This window comes from Salvelinus sp. IW2-2015, linkage group LG1 (assembly GCF_002910315.2).
Source record: "Salvelinus sp. IW2-2015 linkage group LG1, ASM291031v2, whole genome shotgun sequence".
Taxonomy (NCBI): domain Eukaryota; kingdom Metazoa; phylum Chordata; class Actinopteri; order Salmoniformes; family Salmonidae; genus Salvelinus; species Salvelinus sp. IW2-2015.
The window spans coordinates 5749074-5771241 of NC_036838.1; the positions used below are offsets into that span (position 1 = coordinate 5749074).

At 44.8% G+C, this 22168-nt stretch overlaps 1 protein-coding gene across 1 annotated transcript in view; it reads right to left on the reverse strand.

The window, feature by feature from the left end:
- Positions 1 to 504: 504 nt before the first annotated feature.
- The window catches only part of LOC111956012 (RING finger protein 44), a 29173-nt gene continuing 7509 nt past the window's right edge, over positions 505 to 22168 (reverse strand). Inside the window, 9 exon segments of the mRNA XM_070438778.1 lie at positions 505 to 5104; positions 5288 to 5387; positions 9153 to 9154; positions 9417 to 9497; positions 9499 to 9538; positions 10668 to 10749; positions 10752 to 10777; positions 11024 to 11139; positions 13758 to 13925. Of these exon segments, the coding sequence (XP_070294879.1) occupies positions 5042 to 5104; positions 5288 to 5387; positions 9153 to 9154; positions 9417 to 9497; positions 9499 to 9538; positions 10668 to 10749; positions 10752 to 10777; positions 11024 to 11139; positions 13758 to 13925 (678 nt within the window). The 3' untranslated portion in view covers positions 505 to 5041.

A 22168-nucleotide genomic window follows, 5' to 3' on the forward strand; every position in this document is an offset into this window, starting at 1 on the left:
AACAGATTCCCATCAAACACCTTTGGGATGAATTGGAATGCCGACTGCGAGGCCGAACTAATCGCCCAACATCAGTTGCCCGTCCTCACTAATGCTCTTGTGGCTGAATGGAAGCAAGTCCCCGCAGCAATGTTCCAACATCTAGTGGAAAGCCTTCCCAGAAGAGTGGAGGCTGTTAGAGCAGCAATGTTCCAACATCTAGTGGAAAGCCTTCCCAGAAGAGTGGAGGCTGTTATAGCAGCAAAGGGGGCGACCAACTCTATATTAAAGCCCATGATTTTTGAATGAGATGTTCGATGAGCAGGTGTCCACATACTTTTGGTGATTGTAGTGTATGTCTCATAAAATACTAGAGAGATCGCATTCCTTTTTTCTGCACATTACGAGAGCCTAGGGCTCTGGTCAAAAATGGGGAACTATATAAGGGAACATTGTGGGACTCAATCCTGGCATTCATGACAACTCTAATGGTGATTACAGTGAAAACAGGCAAGGACACGGCTGTAATATTGGTATACATCATACATTTATTAGTGAACTACTCTCAAAATCAGCCACAACTATTAAAAAAAAATATGATCGCACGACTCGGTAAAGCAGAACTAACAACTTTTCATTTTAAAAAAGTACAAATCTGAAAAATGTCAATCAGTATACAGGTGTGTGTATATATAATACACTATAACTAGTTAAATGCTACAAACAATGATTCCAATGGAATGAAAAAATGATAGCATTCAGAATCTTTTCCCTATATATTTATATATATATATGAGCATTTTATTTTATTTTAAATCCAAACATGGCAAAAATGAGGTAACTGTAAAATGTGCAAGTACCAAAGCAAACATCTGTTGTTTCTAATGCCCCTGGCCTGTTGGGTGGGAGACCCCCTAGAAGCTGGAGGGAGCCGTAGAATCAGTAGACAGACCACTATTCCCACCACGGCAACACATCATTGGAAAAACAGTGAATCTACGACGCAAACAAAGAAATCAAATCCTAAATAAATTATTTTTAGCMGTTTTATTATTGGAACAGCATTTTATAAAAAAAAAAGTTTTTCCCCCTTTTGCACCACACAAGCTGTGAGATTATTCATGAATTGGATTACAGAAAGACTACAAGATTCTATTTAAAATGTATTGTTTTTAAGTTACTTGACTTTACATGAGGTTTTCTGGTATTTGGGACAGAAGAAAAAAAATCACAATATGGTCATTAAAACCTGCCAAATAATGTTTAACCCCCCCCCCCCCAAACCATGGTGCTAATGTTTCAATAAGTGAATAAAAGGTATCTAGCACAGGAGGTTGGTGGCACCTTAATTAGGGAGGACGGGCTTGTTGTAATGGCTGGAGCGTAAATCAGTGGAATGGTATCAAACACGTTACCATGTGTTTGATTACATTCCATTGACTCCGTTCCAGACATAATTACGAGCTGTTCTCCCCTCAGCAGCCTCCAACTGGTATCTAGATGTCAAATCTACATTGAGAGTTAGGAGGTTAATTAGTTTGACTAACAAGTCTTCTTTAAAATGTAACTGACTATTTTAAGGCTATTAGCATAGCAACATGCTCTAAGAATCCATCAGGTCAGATCCTCATGTCAAACAGCATCATACCTAAAGCAGATCTATTGGTTTTTCACTATGGCTTTGCAGTGAATGTTTATTATCTGAGGCAATAACAACATAGCATAACCAAACAACTTTAAAATCCAGGATTTCTCCCCAGTTCCAAGTCCAGGTAACTTTTTATTTTATTTTATAAAGCGTAATAAAATCTTGTAGTCATTCGGTTGGGTTACAAATGTGTGCAGTACAACGCATGGCAGTTATCAGCTGAGCAGTAACGGAACTCCCTCTGAAGAACGGACCCGAAGCCAACTAGAGCTAGCTAAAAAACCAGTTGGGACTTGGTAGGACATGCATGCATATTGTGCACCGTTAAATAGTCCACCGTCCCCCATGGCTAGATATCTTTCACTGGAAATACACAAAAATTGGTTTTAMTTTTTAGTTTTTTTTATTATTTTTTTTTAATCATGCAAACACCTTGTAGTTTTTAGGTAGGATAGTGTGCATCAATGGCACGTTTTAAAATGGGACCACAACCGTTATGTAAATATGCATGTCTGTACGTCGTGTGGTTGTTCAAGAACACAAACTAAATTTGTAATTATATGATGTAATATCCACTACACTCTGGCAACAAACAAAAAAACTATTTATTATTATTATTATTTTAATTGATTACATTAAAAATATGCAAGGCCTGAGGAAAACAACCAAGAAAATTCAAATCCACCACTAATCTTTTCATGGCATCTGTCAAATTAGAACAGACTGTTTTCCTTTTATTCTTATATACTGAGAGGCCCTGAGTGATTTTTTTGTTTTTTTGTTTCAAACTCACAATATATGCCAGTGGACAGATATGTACACAGATTAACTCTCAAAGCTGTGGGTTTTTACTTTAAACTCATCAAGATGGCTTTTTCTTCTTCTTTAAAGGTGGTAACACATGTCACAAAGAGACTCACATTCGCTATAGAAAACATGGCAAGGTCCTTTTACACAAGAAAGCAAAGTGTCCATCTGCCTCGCAGTGCTTATTGGGGCAGTTGGGAATAGAAAGGAGGCTCCCTACTCACACAACACTTACAAAAGACACCCGGACTAACATTTTTTTTTTAAACACCCCAACAACATTCCGTTTTGGAAGTCAAAGATGAGCACAGAGACCCAAATGGCATGCTATTCCCTATATAGTGCACTAGCCACTACGGGCCCTGGTCAAAAGTAGTGCACTAGTTCCTATGGGCCCTGGTCAAAAGTAGTGCACTACTTAGGATACCATTTGGGACGCAGCCCTATAGATGTCTAACAGTGTATCACTCTACCAAACACCACTCCTCCCTCCCTCCCATCTTTGTCTCCAACCCCGTCCTGTCCTGATCATCACTGTAAAAAAAAAAGTACAGTCAGCTGGGACAGAGCGTCTGTCTTGTCAAGTCACTAGAGATGTTTACAACAGGGAGTTATAACATTCTTTTGTCTTCAAAAACAAGACGATTATCGAGAAGCTTTCACACCGAAGCTATGCAYCAMACAAACACTTCATCTTTTTACAACACCATTAGTTAGCACGGCCTAACAACAAGACCTGACCAAGTTAAGTTGCCTTTAGATTAGAACACATACCATTTAACCACACACTTCCATGTTAGTGCTCTGACCTTGTCCTTCAACACGTTGTCTCTAAGATAGCTAAAACCAATAAATAACACTATTTAAAAATGATACTCTTAAAAACAAGTGGAAATGACAAAGGGATTTTTTTTTCTTTTTAAAGATTAGTAAGTAAATAGGGTTTGTGCTTGTCAAGGTCTTGAAGGCAGATCTGAAATCTTGAAAGAGTATATATATATATATATTATATTGAATATTTGGCTCACAAACAAATAAATGCCTGGTTCTTCCAAAAACAGGAAGAAAAAATGTCCACGTTAAAACCCATCACTCATTGCACATACTGCTTTATGCAGCAGTCAGCATGGGTGATACTGGGGTAGTGTAGCCCCCTCCCAGGGTCCCCCTCTCTGGGGTAGTGAAGCCCCCTCCCAGGGTCCCCCTCTCTGGGTGAGACAGAATTCCTTGTTTTTGTTTGCTTGTTGTTTTTCCCTTTAAAATGACGTTTGATTAAAATATTGCTAGTCTGAATCAACAGTCTATGCAACCCCCTCAGCGCTGCCTGAGATCCAGCCGGCACTCACACAGAGCCAAGGCTGGAGAGGAGGATGGATGTGGTTAATTTGCAGAAAGGGCAGATGACCTCACAGACAGGCAGTGCTTTGTCCCCTCCTCTCCTCTCTCTTGGGGGCCGATCTGAGGACCTTCACCAGAACAAAAAGGGAAACTCCACAGCATAATCTCCTCCTCCCTCCCTCTATCCAGTCAGTTGTGTATCACAGTATGTAACAACAGGGCGTGGAGGAGCGGATATATCCCCAACAGGTCGGTGGTGGACCATCATTCTCAGTATCCAGATGAGTACATAACCTCACGCTAATTTTAACCACAGCAAGTCATATTTTCACAATAGCATTAGCAGATTGAAAAAGAACACAAACAAAAGGGAACGAACTATTGAAATCATCAATACATTATTGCAAAACATACATTATTAACAGGTCACTTTGCCCATCAGTCACCTACACAAACATGCATCTATGACGGTCAGTCAGCCAGACTTCTCCTCCAAGCCAGTGGAATGGTCTACAGTTTTGACCGTGTTGAAGTACTTCCATTATTGGTCCTGCTGATTGAACAATGTGTGACGCCTCTCTCCGCTCCACCCCCCCCGTCATCACCATCTCCCATGCAGGCAGCTCCAACTCCCATCTGTCACAAAGAACTAACCAAAACCACAAGATAACAAAAAAAGGAAAAACCTTGTAAACGTAAAAAGCCCTACGACGATAACAACGTATGGTAGGTCACATCTTTGGAATCTGCAACACTGGGGCAGGCAGAGGAGCAGATCGAGGAGGTGGATCAATGGCTATCCCAGGCAGACAGACTGACTGGACAACTCTGGCTATGAGGCTATGGTAGGCAGTAGCTTTTCAGACGCAGCAGTAGAAGCACAGCAGAGGTACGACCGAGGGAGGGGCTTCAAACATACAATCTTAGATTGCTTATTGTTGTTGAGGTGGGGCAGGAGAGGTGGTAGGGGGGCCGCAGGATGCAGGCAGGGTAGGTGGTGGGGCACGCAGGCAGGGTAGGTGGCAGGAGCGGTGGCAGGAGGCCCCAGGAAGCAGGCCGCAGGAAGGGTAGGTGGCAGGAGGCCGCAGGAAGCAGGCAGGGTAGGTGGCAGGAGGCCGCAGGCAGGAGTGGTGGCAGGAGGCCGCAGGCAGGGTAGGTGGCAGGAGGCCCCAGGCAGGCTGAGGCAGAGGCAGGCGCTAAGACAGACAGGCTCCGTGGGTTTAGTTTTGTGCTGCTTTCCAATCAAAGATCTCAAAGCCTGGGTATCAGTCACTCCACCTCGCGGTGCACCTCTGACGCGTCCGCCCGGCAGATTGGACAAGTGCGATTGGTCTGGAAGGAAGATAAAGGGGAAAAGAAAGGTGTTAGTACACTACTTTTGACCGGAGCCCTATACCCTATATATATATATAGGGAATAGGGTGCCACCCTGGTTAAAAGTAGTGTACTATATAGGGAATAGAGTTCCATTTGAGACGTAACTGTAGAGTTAACGATGGATGGAATGGGGCTTACCTTTAACCATTTGTCGACACACTTAGCGTGGAACTCGTGGTTGCAGGGTAATACCCTCAGTAGCTGCCTACACTCAAAGTCACTAAAGCACACAACACACCTGGAAGAGAGAACAGAGTATCACACAGAGCATCATCAGGTTCTGAAATACTGCATGTTTAAAAGGACAAGACAGTTACTGTTACGATGGATGGATGGATGGTAGGGCCGGGCGATTTAATCACCATATTTTTAATATTTTTGGTAGTATGGCAGTATTTTATATTTTTGAGTAGTTCATGACCCTAGCGTGGCAACATATATTATAAAGTGATTTCAAAAAATGGGGCTTTGATTGTTTCATACTGTTCAATACAACTTGGAGCATTTTCATAAATGTCTGCATTTCCTGCACTTTTGTTATCATTTTCACACTGTGCCACGCATGACAGCAAAACCTCTAGGCCTAGTGAACTGGTGAACTGTTGGAATCATGGAAATATGAAGATTCTAATTCTATAGTTGTAATATAGTGGGCAGCACCTTGAATGTGTCGTTGTTGTTTGACATGACAACAAATGACTAAACCAGAGAGGAATTATTAACAGGGTAGGAACAAAAAGTGTTGGTCAGTGTTTCCAGGGGACCCAAATTAGATGTTACATTACATGTTTTCTTACTTCATGTAGCTAGCTAACATTCATGCTTCACCTATTCCTCTCTTGATTTAGAAGATACTGTTGCACGAACAACATGCTTAACTAGGCCTACACCACCAGCACTACACAGGCTGTATTGGCTAGCTACGTTTGCTCTGACTAGCCAGGACAAACTCACTGGTATCAGGCTGTATTGGCTAGCTACGTTTGCTCTGACTAGCCAGGACAAACTCATTTTCAGTAATATCAAAATCAATAAATCATGCTGAAATAAGTCATGATATGTACAAATTAGTCCCTACACACACAACAGCAAAAAAATAAATGTCCTCTCACTGTCAACTGCGTTAATTTTCAGCAAACTTGTGTAAATATTTGTATGAACATAACAAGATTCAACAACTGAGACAAACTGAACAAGTTCCACAGACATGTGACTAACAGAAATGGAATAATGTGTCCCTGAACAAAGTGGGGGTCAAAATCAAAAGTAACAGTCAGTATCTGGTGTGGCCACCAGCTGCATTAAGTACCACAGTGCATCTCCTCCTCATGCACTGCACCAGATTTGCCAGTTCTTGCTGTGAGATGTTACCCCACTCTTCCACCAAGGCACCTGCAAGTTCTCTGACATTTCTGGGGGGAATGGCCCTAGGTCCTCGCCCTACGATCCAACAGGTCCCAAACGTGCTCAATGGGAGATCCGGGCTCTTCGCTGGCCATGGCAGAACACTGACATTCCTGTCTTGCAGGAAATTACGCACAGAACGAGCAGTGTGGCTGGTGGCATTGTCATGCTGGAGTGTCATGTCAGGATGAGCCTGCAGGAAGGGTACCACATGAGGGAGGAGGATGTCTTCCCTGTAACGCACAGCGTTGAGATAGCTTGTTGTCATTGCAGGCACAGTCTGATGATGCAGTAACACACCGCACCAGACCATGACGGAACCTCCACCTCCAAATCAATCCCGCTCCACAGTACAGGCCTCGGTGTAACGCTCATTCCTTTTGACAATCAATGCGAATCCGACCATCACCCCTGGTGAGACAAAACCGCGACTCGTCAGTGAAGAGCCCTTTTTGACAGTCCTGTCTGGTCCAGCGACGGTGGGTTTGTGCCCGTAGGCGACATTGTTGCCGGTGATGTCTGGTGAGGACCTGCCTTACAACAGGCCTACAAGCCCTCAGTCCAGCCTCTCTCAGCCTATTGCGGACAGTCTGAGCACCGATGGAGGGATTGTGCGTTCCTGATGTAACTCGGGCAGTTGTTGTTGTCATCCTGTACCTGTCTCGCAGATGAGCAGGGACCCTGGGAATCTTTCTTTTGGTGTTTTTCTGAGTCAGTAGAAAGACCTCTTTAGTGTCCTAAGTTTTCATAACTGTGACTTTAATTGCCTACCGTCTGTAAGCTGTTAGTGTCTTAACGACCGTTCCACAGGTGCATGTTCATTAATTGTTTATGGTTCATTGAACAAGCATGGGAAACAGTGTTTAAACCCTTTTACAATGAAGATCTGTGAAGTTATTTTGGATTTTTACAAATTATCTTTGAAAAGACAGGGTCCTGAAAAAGGGACGTTTATTTTTAGCTGAGTTGTATTTTGCTGAACAAGTACCTTAAAAAAGGGTCACGTGTCAACATTTACCAAGTGGTCACCACAGACTGAAATTGAAAAGCTAGTTTGTTCTACTGTAATCAATAGATCACACAGATTAATCATTCACCTCAATAGTCTACGGAAATGCAGCGACATCCGCCATTTGCACTCTTCTAAAACACAAACCACAACGAACTTGGGTATAATACACCTGTCAAAAGATGAGACAGTGCATTCGGAAACTATTCAGACCTATTGACGTTTTCCATATTTTGTTACGTTACAGCCTAAATCTAAAATGGATTAAATTTCCTCCCACAAATTTACACACAATACATCATAATGACAAAGCAAAAACAGGTTACGACATTTAAACAAATTTTATTTGTTTAAATGCCCCATGGTGGCGGTGGGGTTATGGTATGGGCAGGCATAAGCTACGGACAACGAACACAACTGCATTTTATCGATGGCGATTTGAATGCACAGAGATACCGTGACGAGATGCTGAGGCCTATTTTAGTGCCATTCATCCACCGCCATCACCTCATGTTTTAGCATAATAATGCACGGCCCCATGTCACAATTCCTGGTAGCTGAAAATGTCCCAGTTCTTCCATGACCTGCATACTCTCCAGATATGTCACCCATTGAGCATGTTTGGGATGCTCTGGATGGACATGTACGACAGTGTGTTCTAGCCAATATCCAGCAACTTCACACAGCCATTGAAGAGGACTGGAACAACATTCCACAGGCCACAATCAACAGCCTGACCAACTCTATGCAAAAGAGAGGTGTCCCGCTGCATGAGGCAAATGGTGGTCACACCAGATACAGACTAGTTTTCTAATCCACATCCCTACTTTTTTTTTAGGTATCTGTGACCAACAGATGCATATCTGTATTCCCAGTCATGTGGAAACCAATAGATTAGGGCCTAATTTATTTATTTCAATTGACTGATTTCCTTATATGAACCGTAACTCAGTAAAATCTTTGAATTTGCGCATATATTTTTTGGTCAGTGTACATTTAGTAAGCTAGCTAGCCAGCTACATAGCGATTAGCGGCTAAAACTATTTATTTTAGCCACAACTTCCTAAGAAAATACAAATTAGCAGATATTAGTTTGTCGTACTATTGTAGTTATAGAACGCTTGTCGAAAGCAGCATCGTTGTCACTAGGGATGCACAATATATTGGCGAACATATCGGAATCGGCCGATATTAGCTAAAAATGCCAACATCGGCCGATGTCTAGCTTAACGCCGATGTATAAAACCGATGTCAAAGCTGACGTGCATACCTATATAACGTTGGTACATGACGTAATGAAGCCACGTAAAATTTTGCGCTACACGTGCAACACAGCATTCCTAACCTAGCCCACAATGTCTGCTGCCAGAGGGGGGGCGGGGCTCGGCGCGAGAGGGGGGCCAGGGCTCGGCAGCGAGAGAGGGGGGGCGGGCTCGGCGCGAGAGGGGCACGAGACTCGGCGCGAGAGGGGGCAGGGCTCGGCGCGAGAGGGGCAGGGCTCGGCGCGAGAGGGGGCAGGCTCCGGCAGGCTGAGAGGGGCAGGGCTCGGCGCGAGAGGGGGCAGGGGCTCGGTGCGAGAGGGAGAAAAACAACTCAAGTAGCAACGGAGTAAAAACGGACATTACACGTCCCGGCGTTGTGTATCACATTAACAAACCAAATATTGAATACCGTAAAGAAATTAAAAGCCCAAACCGGTCTGTGCATCAATACCGGTATATAGTAAATACTGTATAAGACTGAAAGTGATTGGTTCAAATGATTTTTCTTTCTGCCCAGCCTACTTGGCCAGCCAGTCAGATGGATAGGTGGGTGGTATAACACAAGAAAAAGGCAAGTAGAAGATTGTCTTACGCGTTTGTCAGATTGATGGTTGTCGAGGTTGAACCTTTAGGATGGAAGCTGTTCAATGTCTGCCTTTTTGGTGATTCTCGGGTTTAGCCTCTCCCAGTCTTTCAGCCAGGTTCAGTAAATGCCTGAGAGGGGGTGTGAGAGACATACATATTTAATTAAGGCCAGTTGTTTTGGTTTATTTACATTTATATTGACCGGTAATGGCCAGCATTATCCACTAGGTTTGCTGCAGGTAGAAATTAAAGGAAATGGTCTTCAAATCAAATCAAAATTATTTATATTAGCCCTTCGTACATCAGCTGATATCTCAAAGTGCTTGTACAGAGAAACCCAGCCTAAACCCAGCCTCTAATTGACACAAGTGGTCTCCAATCATATCAATCAATCAATCAATCAATCGTTGTGGAGCGTTAGGTGGGGTATCCACCTAAACTGCCCCCATTTTACCTATATTTAACTTCCGAGGTCCGCGGAGAGGAAGCTTGATCAAAGTGACGTGTAGAATCACTGATCTACAAATAATACTCCCTGCCAAATAATAGGCTTTTTGTCAATTAACATTCGTAGAGCTACCGCCTCCCCCCGGCTTCCCAACGCTACGCCTCCCCGGGCTTCGGCAACGCTGACGCCTCCCCCGGGCTTCGGCAACGCTACGCCTCCCCCCGGGCTTCGGCACGCTACGCCTCCCCCCGGGCCTTTCGGCAAACGCTACGCCTCCCCCCGGGCTTCGGCAACGCTACGCCTCCCCCCGGGTGCGGCAACGCTACGCCTCCCCCGCGGGCTCGGCTTCGGCTTACGCCTCCCCCGGGCTTCGGGCTCGGCTACGCCTCCCCCCGGGCTTCGGCTTCGGCTACGCCTCCCCCTGCGGCTTCGGCTACGCCTCCCCCCGGGGCTTCGCTACGCCTCCCCCCGGGCTTCGGCTACGCCTCCCCCCGGGCTTCGGCTACGCCTCCCCCGGGCTTCGGCTTACGCCTCCCCCCGCTTGTCGTCCCAGGGCTTCGGCTACGCCTCCCCCGGCTTCGGCTACGCCTCCCCCGCGTTCGGCAAACCCCCCACCCCCCCAAACACGTGCGCGCACAAATTTATATTGATTGATTGTGTTCTAGCTAAAGACGATTTCCAGGATTTTCTACCTGCAGAAATCCTAGTGGATCATTCGGAAATACATGTAAACAAAACATCCAAAACAACTGGCCAAGCAATATTAATAACGCAGATACCAAAAACACAGAAACACACAGAAAGAATCACTAAGTGTATTGATGACCTCTCACCTCATAGTTCTCCATCTCCACATCATCTAACATCCAGTCCAGACTGATGGCTGGTCCACTGCTGTAGGAGGCACAGGAAGCATCGACCCTGCACAGAGACAGAACAGTCACATTAATCACCCAGATCAAATAAGAAAGTGGGGGGGGGGGGGCAAGGTATTGGTGGTGGTGGTTATAAATATTCACTTTTTTTCTTTCTTCCTGAGTGTATGTTCAGTTACGTTAGCACTTCACTTTAAAAATGGGTGTACAATTCTAGGTCCTGAAAGACTTTGGGCTGAAAAGCACTGAAGTATGTGTATCATTTAGTTCTGTATTAAATGTCATACTCACAGGAAGTATGGCAGGAAGCCTGGGTAGTAGGGAGGTGGCGGCGGTGGGGGGGGCAGGGGCTGCTGTAACCGGTACCTGTGACCACTGACACGTCGCGGCAGCATGTGGGGGTATGGCTGACCAGGAGACAGACAGAGACATATAGCTGTTAACATGGTGGTGGTGAACTATCCTATGGAAGTGGCTGGTTATTTAAATGGTAATTTCGCCAGCTCTGTAGCTTGAGCTAGCTCTACAATCTGAAGCCTTACCACTGGGAAAGGTTAGCTAGCTCTATGCTACACTTTCTGTGTGAAGTGATGCTAAAGTCCTAGCATTGGGAAAGGTTAGCTAGCTCTATGCTATGCTTTCTGTGTGAAGTGATGCCAAAGTCCTAGCATTGGGAAAGGTTAGCTAGCGCTATGCTACGCTTTCTGTGTGAAATTATGCTGAAGTCCTACCATTGGGATGGGTTAGGTTGAGCTAGCTGAAGTCCTACCACTGGGGAAAGGTTAGGTTGAGCTAGCTGAAGTTTTACCACTGGGATAGGTTAGGGATAGATAGCTCTATGGTTTTGCTAACTGTGCAATGGTGAAGACATGAGGTCTTACCACTGTGAAGGGTTAACACATTTATAGATGCTAACTACGCTCGTTTTGAATGTTAAAAACATTGCGTGCGGTACGGTTTTGGAAACATAAGGAACGTATCTTTTATATCAGCGAAAAATTATAAAAACATTTAGGGTTCCCACACAGCCATATCGAAGACAAGACGCGCCCACCTGTGCTAATTAGCCACCTAGCGTGCTCCCAACACCTGTGCTAATTAGCCACCTAGCGTGCTCCCAACACCTGTGCTAATTAGCCACCTAGCGTGCTCCCAACACCTGTGCTAAATTAGCACCTAGCGTGCTCCCAACACCTGTGCTAATTAGCCACCTAGCGTGCTCTCCCAACACCTTGTGCTAATTAGCCACCTAGCGTGCTCCAACACCTGTGCTAATTAGCCCACCTAGCTGCTCCCAACACCTGTGCTAATTAAGCCACCTACGTGCCTCCCAACACCTGTGCTAATTAGCCACCTAGCGTGCTCCCAACACCTGTGCTAATTAGCCACCTAGCGTGCTCCCACACCTGTGCTTAATCAGCCACTAGCGTCTCCAACACCTGTGCTAATTAGCCACCTAGTCGTGCCTTCCCAACACCTGTGCTAATTAGCCACCTAGCGTGCTCCCAACACCTGTGCTAATTAGCCACCTAGCGTGCTCCCAACACCTGTGCTAATCAGCCATCTAGCGTTCTCCCAACACCTGTGTGTAAGCTAACTGGAGAGGAAGAGTAGGTCTTCGACTGGAGGCACATGGATCTGTGCAAAACTGCTTAATTTGAACGATTATTTCTCACTGATGAAAGATAAGGGGTATACATCTATTGATGATGAGTGATCAGTGCTTTTTGAAGTCGGTTTTAGTTTCGGATTCGATTATTTAAAAAATGTAGTTACGGTTTTCGATTTTTTAAAAACAACATGAAATTATATTACAATGACTGAGCTTTTTAATGGAAATTCCAAAAATAGTGAACATTCTATTGCAAAAACATTGAAAATATCCCATTGTCTCGGTCAGGTCCATATTTCGGTAGACATCAACAGAAACCTGGAAATTACTATGAAATAATAACATATTTAAATTGTGTTTATTACTTTGATTATGGATTATCTCGGCAATGAAGAAACGCTCACAAAAAAAAAGGGATTATAAACAAATTTGTGCACAAAATTTGAGATAAGCTTTTTGTGCGTATGGAACATTTCCGGGATGTTTAATTTCAGCTCATGAAAGACGGGACCAACAGTTTACATGTTGCGTTTATATTTTATTGTTCAGTATAAAAATAAAAAAAATCACTCACGTCCCAAGGATCCCGGATAGCACTAACCTTACTGCTATGCACAGGTCAGAGGTCTACAYCAGTACAATACATTGTAGGTGCTGAACGATTTTTGGTTGCATGTAACTTTTATTTGGAAGTACACATACCGGCCATAACGGGAGTGTTGGATTCGGGGTTAAACTTGGAACATCGTTATACTCAGAAGTATAGGAACATTAGTCACATAAGAGACATGAAGGGTGCCATAATGAAGTTTGGTAGGGGCTGAGTGCAGGGATAAGGGGAGAAACCATTGAAGGTTCATATCACTTAGTTCCTTGCTTAGCAAGAACGATGCAATGTTTAGCGATAAGGAGGAGACTCCACCCAAAGTGGGGTATGAATACTACCACGGGGGAAGCCATGTTTTTGTTCTGAATAACAGCTGTATCGACCCGTCGGGAAGAATTCAACTTGGTTAAGCTTCTCTAGTGTCCGTGAGTTATTTACTCTGAATAGAACATAACAGGAGAAATGACGATAGTTGCTGGTGAGTTTCAATCAGATACTGGTTCAGCTAGCTAGCTCTATATGATGTGAAGTCTTACCACTGAGAAGGGCAGGTGTGAGGTAAAGCCTTACCACTGGGAAGGGCAGGTGTGAGGTAAAGCCTTACCACTGGGAAGGGCAGGTGTGAGGTAAAGNTACCACTGGGAAGGGCAGGTGTGAGGTAAAGCCTTACCACTGGGAAGGGCAGGTGTGAGGTAAAGTCTTACCACTGAGAAGGGCAGGTGTGAGGTTAAGTCTTACCACTGAGAAGTGCAGATGTGAGGTAAAGTCTTACCACTGAGAAGTGCAGATGTGAGGTAAAGTCTTACCACTGAGAAGGGAATCTCCTGGTGCAGAGGCTCCTGAGGGAGGTACTGGAGGGGGACCGAGGGAGGCATCGCTGATGGGTGGTGGTGACTCGAGGCAGGGTAAGAGAACGTTCCTAATGGATGCTGGTCCCCCCTGAGGTCCACTTCATTCTCTACCCTCTGGAGAGGCTGGCCGAGGGGAGAGGGAATGAGTGTGAGTGAACTAAAACAGTCAGGTTTCATACATTCTAACTCATTCCTTTTAAATTCATGAGGATCAACTACTATACAGAAAGTACCACTGAAAGCAATAGAAGCATTTGGTTCATACACTATATAAATCCTAAGCATTACATGGGCTTGCTCCTACCTAACTTTACGATTTGGTCCTGCCGTACATACCTACACGTACGCTACGGTCACAAGACGCAGGCCTCCTTACTGTCCCTAGAATTTCTTAGCAAACAGCTGGAGGCAGGGCTTTTTCCTATAGAGCTCAATTTTTATGGAATGGTCTGCCTACCAAGTCACTACAAAGACACAGGTGTCCTCCTAACTCAGTTGCCGAAGAGGAAGGAAACCGCTCAGGAATTTCACCATGAGGCCAATGGTGACAAAAAAATAAAAAATCATCCCCAGTCAAATCCTGATCTGTTTTTTAACACATCAACCCTTGAGTCCATCCTCACCTCCATTACTGTCAACGCAAGTGTTGGTCTCATGTTTCATGGGATGAAATAAAAAATCCCAGAAATGTTCTATACGCACAAAAAGCATATTTATCTTACATTTTGTGCACAAATGTGTTTACAACCCTGTTCATGTGCTTTTCTCCTTTGCCAAGATAATCCATCCACCTGACAGGTGTGGCATATCAAGAAGCTGATTAAACAGCATGATCATTACACAGGTGCACCTTGTGTTGGGGGACAATAAAAGGCCACTTAAATGTGCAGTTTTGTCACAACACAATGTCACAGATGTCTCAAGTTGAAGGAGCGTGCAATTGGCATGCTGACTGCAGTAATGTCCACCAGAGCTGTTGCCAGAGAATTTAAAGTTAATGTCTCTACCATATGCAGCCTTCGACATCGTTTTAGAGAAGTTGGCAGTACATCCAACCGGCCTCACAGCCGCAGACCACGTGTAACCACACCAGCCCAGGACCTCCATATCCGGCTTCTTCACCTGCGGGTTCGTCTGAGACGAGCTGATGAGACTGTGGGTTTGCAAATCTGAAGAATTTCTTCACAAACTGTCAGAAACCGTCTCAGGGATGCTCATCTGTGTGTTAGTCGTCCTCACCAGGGTCTTGACCTGACTGCAGTTCGACGTTGTAACCGACTTCGTTGGGCAAATGCTCACCTTCGATTGCCACTGGCACGCTGGAGAAGTGAGCGCTTCACGGATTAATCTCGGGTTTCAACTGCACCAGGCAGATGGCAGACTGTATGCCGTTGCGTGGGCGAGCGGTTTGCTGATGTCAACGTTGTGAACAGAGTGCCTTATGGTGGCGTGAGGTTATGGTATGGGCAGGTATAAGCTACGGACAACAAACACAACTGCATTTTATCGATGGCAATTTGAAATGCACAGAGATACCGTGACGAGATGCTGAGGCCCATTATCGAGCCATTCATCCACCGCCATCACCTCATGTTTCAGCATGATAATGCACGGCCCCATGTCACAATTCCTGGAAGCTGAAAAAGTCCCAGTTCTTCCACGGCCTGAATACTCAGACGTGTCACCCATTGAGCATGTTTGGGATGCTCTGGATCGACGTGCACGACAGCGTGTTCCAGTTCCCGCCAATATCCAGCAACTTTGCATAGCAATTGAAGAGTGGGACAACATTCCACAGGTCACAATCAACAGTCTGATCAACTCTATGTGAAGGAGATGTGTCGCGCTGCATGAGGCAAACGGTGGTCACACCGGATACTGACTGGTTTTCTGATCCACACCCCTACCTTTTCTTTTAAGGTATCTGTGACCAACAGATGCATATCTGCAGTGGCTGAGCACCTACTATGGAAAAGCCAGAGAAAACGAGACACCTTGAAGAGACCGTGCTGCCTTCCTGCCCCCAGACTTTCTCTCCCTGCGAGGCCACCTCCCTTAGACTTCAAGCCATTAACTTTCTAACGACTGTCTATCATGTTGGTTTATCTGTATTGTTTTGTTACTTTAAAGCGCTTTGAGATTTTTTCAATGTAATGAATAGCGCTATAAAAGTGTAATAATTGAACCCCATAGGCCCTGGTCAAAAGTAGTGCACTATATAGGGAATAGGGCCCTGGTCTAAAGTAGTGCACTATATAGGGAATAGGGCCCTGGTCTAAAGTAGTGCACTATATAGGGAATAGGGTGCCATTTGGGATGCAGATTTATATTTAAACAGATTTAAAGGGGTAATCTACAGTTGCTACATCCATTCTTGGACTCATAAATTAATGATATGTACCCATTGATTCTTGAAGAATATAATTTAGAAATGCCTCATGAGAATGTTGTACCCCATCAGAATCCAACATGATGAGCTTGATTTACTCCAATGTGAATGTAAACAAACACTGTATAGCCTCAAAACATGGTTACAACTATCATTTGTATAATCCATCCAGGTCCAGACTGATGGCTGGTCCACTGCTGTAGGAGGCACAGGAAGCATCGACCTGCACAGAAGACAGAAACGTCACATTAATCACCCAGATCCAATTAAGAAAGTGGGGGGGGGGGGGCAAGGTATTGGTGGTGGTGGTTATATATTCACTTTTTTTCTTCTTCCTGAGTGTATGTTCAGTTACGTTAGCACATTCACTTTAAAATGGGTGTACAATTCTAGGTCTGAAAGACTTGTGGCTGAAAGCACTGAAGTATGTGTATCATTTAGTTCTGTATTAAATGTCATACTCACAGGAAGTATGGCAGGAAGCCTGGAGTAGGGAGGTGCGGCGTGGGGGGGGGCAGGGGCTGCTGTAACCGGTACTGTGCCCATTGACACGTCGCGGCAGCATGTGGGGTAATGGCTGACCAGGAGACAGACAGAGACATATAGCTGTTAACATGGTGGTGGTGAACTATCCTATGGAAGTGGCTGGTTATTTAAATGTAATTTGCCAGCTCTGTAGCTTGAGCTAGCTCTACAATCTGAAGCCTTACCACTGGAAAGGTTAGCTAGCTCTATGCTACACTTTCTGTGTGAAGTGATGCTAAAGTCCTAGCATTGGGAAAGGTTAGCTAGCTCTATGCTATGCTTTCTGTGTGAAGTGATGCCAAAGTCCTAGCATTGGGAAAGGTTAGCTACGCTATGCTACGCTTTCGTGTGTGAAATTATGCTGAAGTCCTACCATTGGATGGGTTAGGTTGAGCTAGCTGAAGTCCTACCACTGGGGAAAGGTTAGGTTGAGCTAGCTGAAGTTTTACCACATGTAGGTTAGGGATAGATAGCTCTATGGTTTTTGCTAACTGTGCAATGGTGAAGACATGAGGTCTTACCACTTGTAAGGTTTAACACATTTATAGATGCTAATACGCTCGTTTGAATGTTAAAAACATTGCGTGCGGTACGGTTTGGAAACATAAGGAACGTATCTTTTATATCAGCGAAAAATTATAAAAACATTTAGGGTTCCCACACAGCATATCGAAACAAGACGCGCCCACCTGTGCTAATTAGCCACCGTAGCGTGCTCCCAACACCTGTGCTAATTAGCCACCTAGCGTGCTCCCAACACCTGTGCTAATAGCCACCTACGTGCTCCCAACACCTGTGCTAATTAGCCACCTAGCGTGCTCCCAACACCTGTGCTAATTAGCCACCTAGCGTGCTCCCAACACCTGTGCTAATTAGCCACCTAGCGTGCTCCCAACACCTGTGCTAATTTAGCCACCTAGCGTGCTCCCCAACACCTGTGCGTAATTAGCCACCTAGCGTGCTCCCAACACCTGTGCTAATTAGCCACCTAGCGTGCTCCCAACACCTGTGCTAATTAGGCCACCTAGCGTTCCCACACCTGTGCTAATTAGCCACCTACGTGCTCCCAACACCCTGTGCTAATTAGCCACCTAGCGTGCTCCCAACACCTGTGCTAATAGCACCTAGCGGCTCCAACACCTGTGCTATCAGCCCCTAGCTGCTCCAACACCTGGCTATTAGCCCTAGCGTGCTCCCACACCTCTAATAGCCACTAGCGTCTCCAACACCTGTGCTAATTAGCCACCTAGCGTGCTCCCAACACCTGTGCTAATCAGCCATCTAGCGTTCTCCCAACACCTGTGGTAAGCTAACTGGAGAGGAAGAGTAGGTCTTCGCTGGAGGCACATGGATCTGTGCAAAACTGCTTAATTTGAACGATTATTTCTCACTGATGAAAGATAAGGGGTTACATCTATTGATGATGAGTGATCAGTGCTTTTTGAAGTCGGTTTTAGTTTCGGATTCGATTTTTAAAAAATGTAGTTACGGTTTCGATTTTTTAAAAACAACATGAAATTATATTACAATGACTGAGCCTTTCTATTTGCAAAAACATTTAAACTATCCCATTGTCTCGGTCAGGTCCATATTTCGGTAGACTCAAACAGACCTGGAAATTACTATGAAATAATAACATATTTAAATTGTGTTTATACTTTGATTATGGATTATCTCGGCAATGAAGAAACGCTCACAAAAAAAAGGGATTATAAACAAATTTGTGCACAAAATTTGAGATAAGCTTTTTGTCGTATGGAACATTTCCGGGATGTTTAATTTCAGCTCATGAAAGAACGGGACCAACAGTTTACATGTGCGTTTATATTTTATTGTTCAGTATAAAAATAAAAAAAAATCACTCACGTCCAAGGTCCCGGATAGCAATAACCTTACTGCTATGCACAGGTAGAGGTCTACAGCAGTACAATACATTGTAGGTCTGAACGATTTTTGGTTGCATGTAACTTTTATTTGGAATACACATACCGGCCATAACGGGAGTGTTGGATTCGGGGTTAAACTTGGAAACATCGTTATACTCAGAAGTATAGGAACATTAGTCACATAAGAGACATGAAGGGTGCCATAATGAAGTTTGGTAGGGCTGAGTCAGGGATAGGGGGAAACCATTGAATGGTTCAATCATCTTAGTTCCTTGCTTAGCAAGAACGATGCAATGTTAGCGATAAGGGAGACTCCACCCAAAGTGGGGTATGAATACTACCACGGGGAAGCCATGTTTGTTCTGAATAACAGCTGTATCGACCCCGTCGGGAAGAATTCAACTTGGTTAAGCTTCTCTAGTGTCCGTGATTTTTACTCTGAATAGAACAAACAGGAGAAATGACAGATAGTTGCTGGTGAGTTTCAATCAGATACTGGTTCAGCTAGCTAGCTCTATATGATGTGAAGTCTTACCACTGAGAAGGCAGGTGTGAGGTAAAGCCTTACCACTGGGAAGGGCAGGTGTGAGGTAAAGCTTACCACTGGGAAGGGCAGGTGTGAGGTAAAGTTTACCACTGAGAAGGGCAGGTGTGAGGTTAAGTCTTACCACTGAGAAGTGCAGATGTGAGGTAAAGTCTTACCACTGAGAAGTGCAGATGTGAGGGGTAAAGTCTTACCACTGAGAAGGAATCTCCTGGTGCAGAGGCTCCTGAGGGAGGTACTGGAGGGGACCGAGGGAGGCATCGCTGATGGTGGTGGTGACTCGAGGCGGGTAGAGAACGTTCCTAATGGATGCTGGTCCCCCTGAGGTCCACTTCATTCTCTACCCTCTGGAGAGGCTGGCCGAGGGGAGAGGAATGAGTGTGAGTGAACTAAAACAGTCAGGTTTCATACATTCTAATCATTCCTTTTAAATTCATGAGGATCAACTACTATACAGAAAGTACCACTGAAAGCAATAGAAGCATTTGGTTCATACACTATATAAATCCTAAGCATTATGGGCTTGCTCCTACCTAACTTTACGATTTGTCCTGCCGTACATACCTACACGTACGCTACGGTCACAAGACGCAGGCCTCCTTACTGTCCCTAGAATTTCTTGCAAACAGCTGGAGGCAGGGCTTTTTCCTATAGAGCCTCAATTTTTATGGAATGGTCTGCCTACCAAGTCACTACAAAGACACAGGTGTCCTCCTAACTCAGTTGCCGAAGAGGAAGGAAACCGCTCAGAATTTCACCATGAGGCCAATGGTGACAAAAAAATAAAAATCATCCCCAGTCAAATCCTGATCTGTTTTTTAACACATCAACCCTTGAGTCCATCCTCACCTCCATTCTGTCAACGCAAGTGTTGGTCTCATGTTTCATGGGATGAAATAAAAAATCCCAGAAATGTTCTATACGCACAAAAGCATATTTATCTTACATTTTGTGCACAAATGTGTTTACAACCCTGTTCAGTGCTTTTCTCCTTTGCCAAGATAATCATCCACCTGACAGGTGTGGCATATCAAGAAGCTGATTAAACAGCATGATCATTAACAGGTGCACCTTGTGTTGGGGACAATAAAAGGCCACTTAATGTGCAGTTTTGTCACAACACAATGTCACAGAGTCTCAAGTGAAGGAGCGTGCAATTGGCATGCTGACTGCAGTAATGTCCACCAGAGCTGTTGCCAGAGAATTTAAAGTTAATGTCTCTACCATATGCAGCCTTCGACATCGTTTTAGAGAGTTGCAGTACATCCAACCGGCCTCACAGCCGCAGACCACGTGTAACCACACCAGCCCAGGACCTCCATATCCGCTTCTTCACCTGCGGGTTCGTCTGAGACGAGCTGATGAGACTGTGGGTTTGCAAATCTGAAGAATTTTTTCACAAACTGTCAGAACCGTCTCAGGATGCTCATCTGTGTGTTAGTCGTCCTCACCAGGGTCTTGACCTGACTGCAGTTCGACGTTGTAACCGACTTCGTTGGGCAAATGCTCACCTTCGATTGCACTGGCACGCTGGAGAAGTGAGCGCTTCACGGATTAATCTCGGGTTTCAACTGCACCAGCAGATGGCAGACTGTATGCCGTTGCGTGGGCGAGCGGTTTGCTGATGTCAACGTTGTGAACAGAGTGCCTTATGGTGGCGTGAGGTTATGTATGGGCAGGTATAAGCTACGGACAACAAACACAACTGCATTTTATCGATGGCAATTTGAAATGCACAGAGATACCGTGACGAGATGCTGAGGCCCATTATCGAGCCATTCATCCACCGCCATCACCTCATGTTCAGCATGATAATGCACGGCCCCATGTCACAATTCCTGGAAGCTGAAAAGTCCCAGTTCTTCCACGGCCTGAATACTCAACGTGTCACCCATTGAGCATGTTTGGGATGCTCTGGATCGACGTGCACGACAGCGTGTTCCAGTTCCCGCCAATATCCAGCAACTTTGCATAGCAATTGAAGAGTGAACAACATTCCACAGGTCACAATCAACAGTCTGATCAACTCTATGTGAAGGAGATGTGTCGCGCTGCATGAGGCAAACGGTGGTCCCCACCGGATACTGATGGTTTTCTGATCACACCCTACCTTTTCTTTTAAGGTATCTGTGACCAACAGATGCATATCTGCAGTGGCTGAGCACCTACTATGGAAAAGCCAGAGAAAACGAGACACCTTGAAGAGACCGTGCTGCCTTCCTGCCCCAGACTTCTCTCTCCTGCGAGGCACCTCCCTTAGACTTCAAGCATTAACTTCTCACGACTGTCTATCATGTGGGTTTATCTGTATTGTTTTGTTACTTTAAAGCGCTTTGAGATTTTTTCAATGTAATGAATAGCGCTATAAAAGTGTAATAATTGATAACCCATAGCCCCCTGGTCAAAACGTAGTAGCACTATATAGGGAATAGGGCTCTGGTCTAAAGTAGTGCACTATATAGGGAATAGGGCCCTGGTCTAAAGTAGTGCACTATATAGGAATAGGGCTCTGGTCTAAAGTAGTGCACTATATAGGAATAGGGCTCTGGTCTAAAGTAGTGCACTATATAGGGAATAGGGCTCTGGTCTAAAGTAGTGCACTATATAGGGAAATAGGGCTCTGGTCTAAGTAGTGCACTATATAGGGAATAGGGCCTGTCTAAAGTAGTGCACTATATAGGGAATAGGGCTCTGGTCTAAAGTAGTGCACTATATAGGAATAGGCCTGGTCTAAAGTAGTGCACTATTATGGAATAGGGCTTGGTCTAAAGTAGTGCCCTATGTAGGCGAATAGGCCCTGGTCAATAAGTAAAGTGTGCATATATAGGGAATAGGGCCCTGGTCTAAAGTAGTGCACTATATAGGGAATGGGCTCTGGTCTTAAAGTAGTGACTATATAGGAATAGGGCCTCTGGTAAATGTGCACTATATAGGGAATAGGGCCCTGGTCAAAAGTAGTGCACGTATGTAGGGAATAAGGGCCCTGGTCATAAAGTAAGTGCAATATATAGGCGAATAGAGG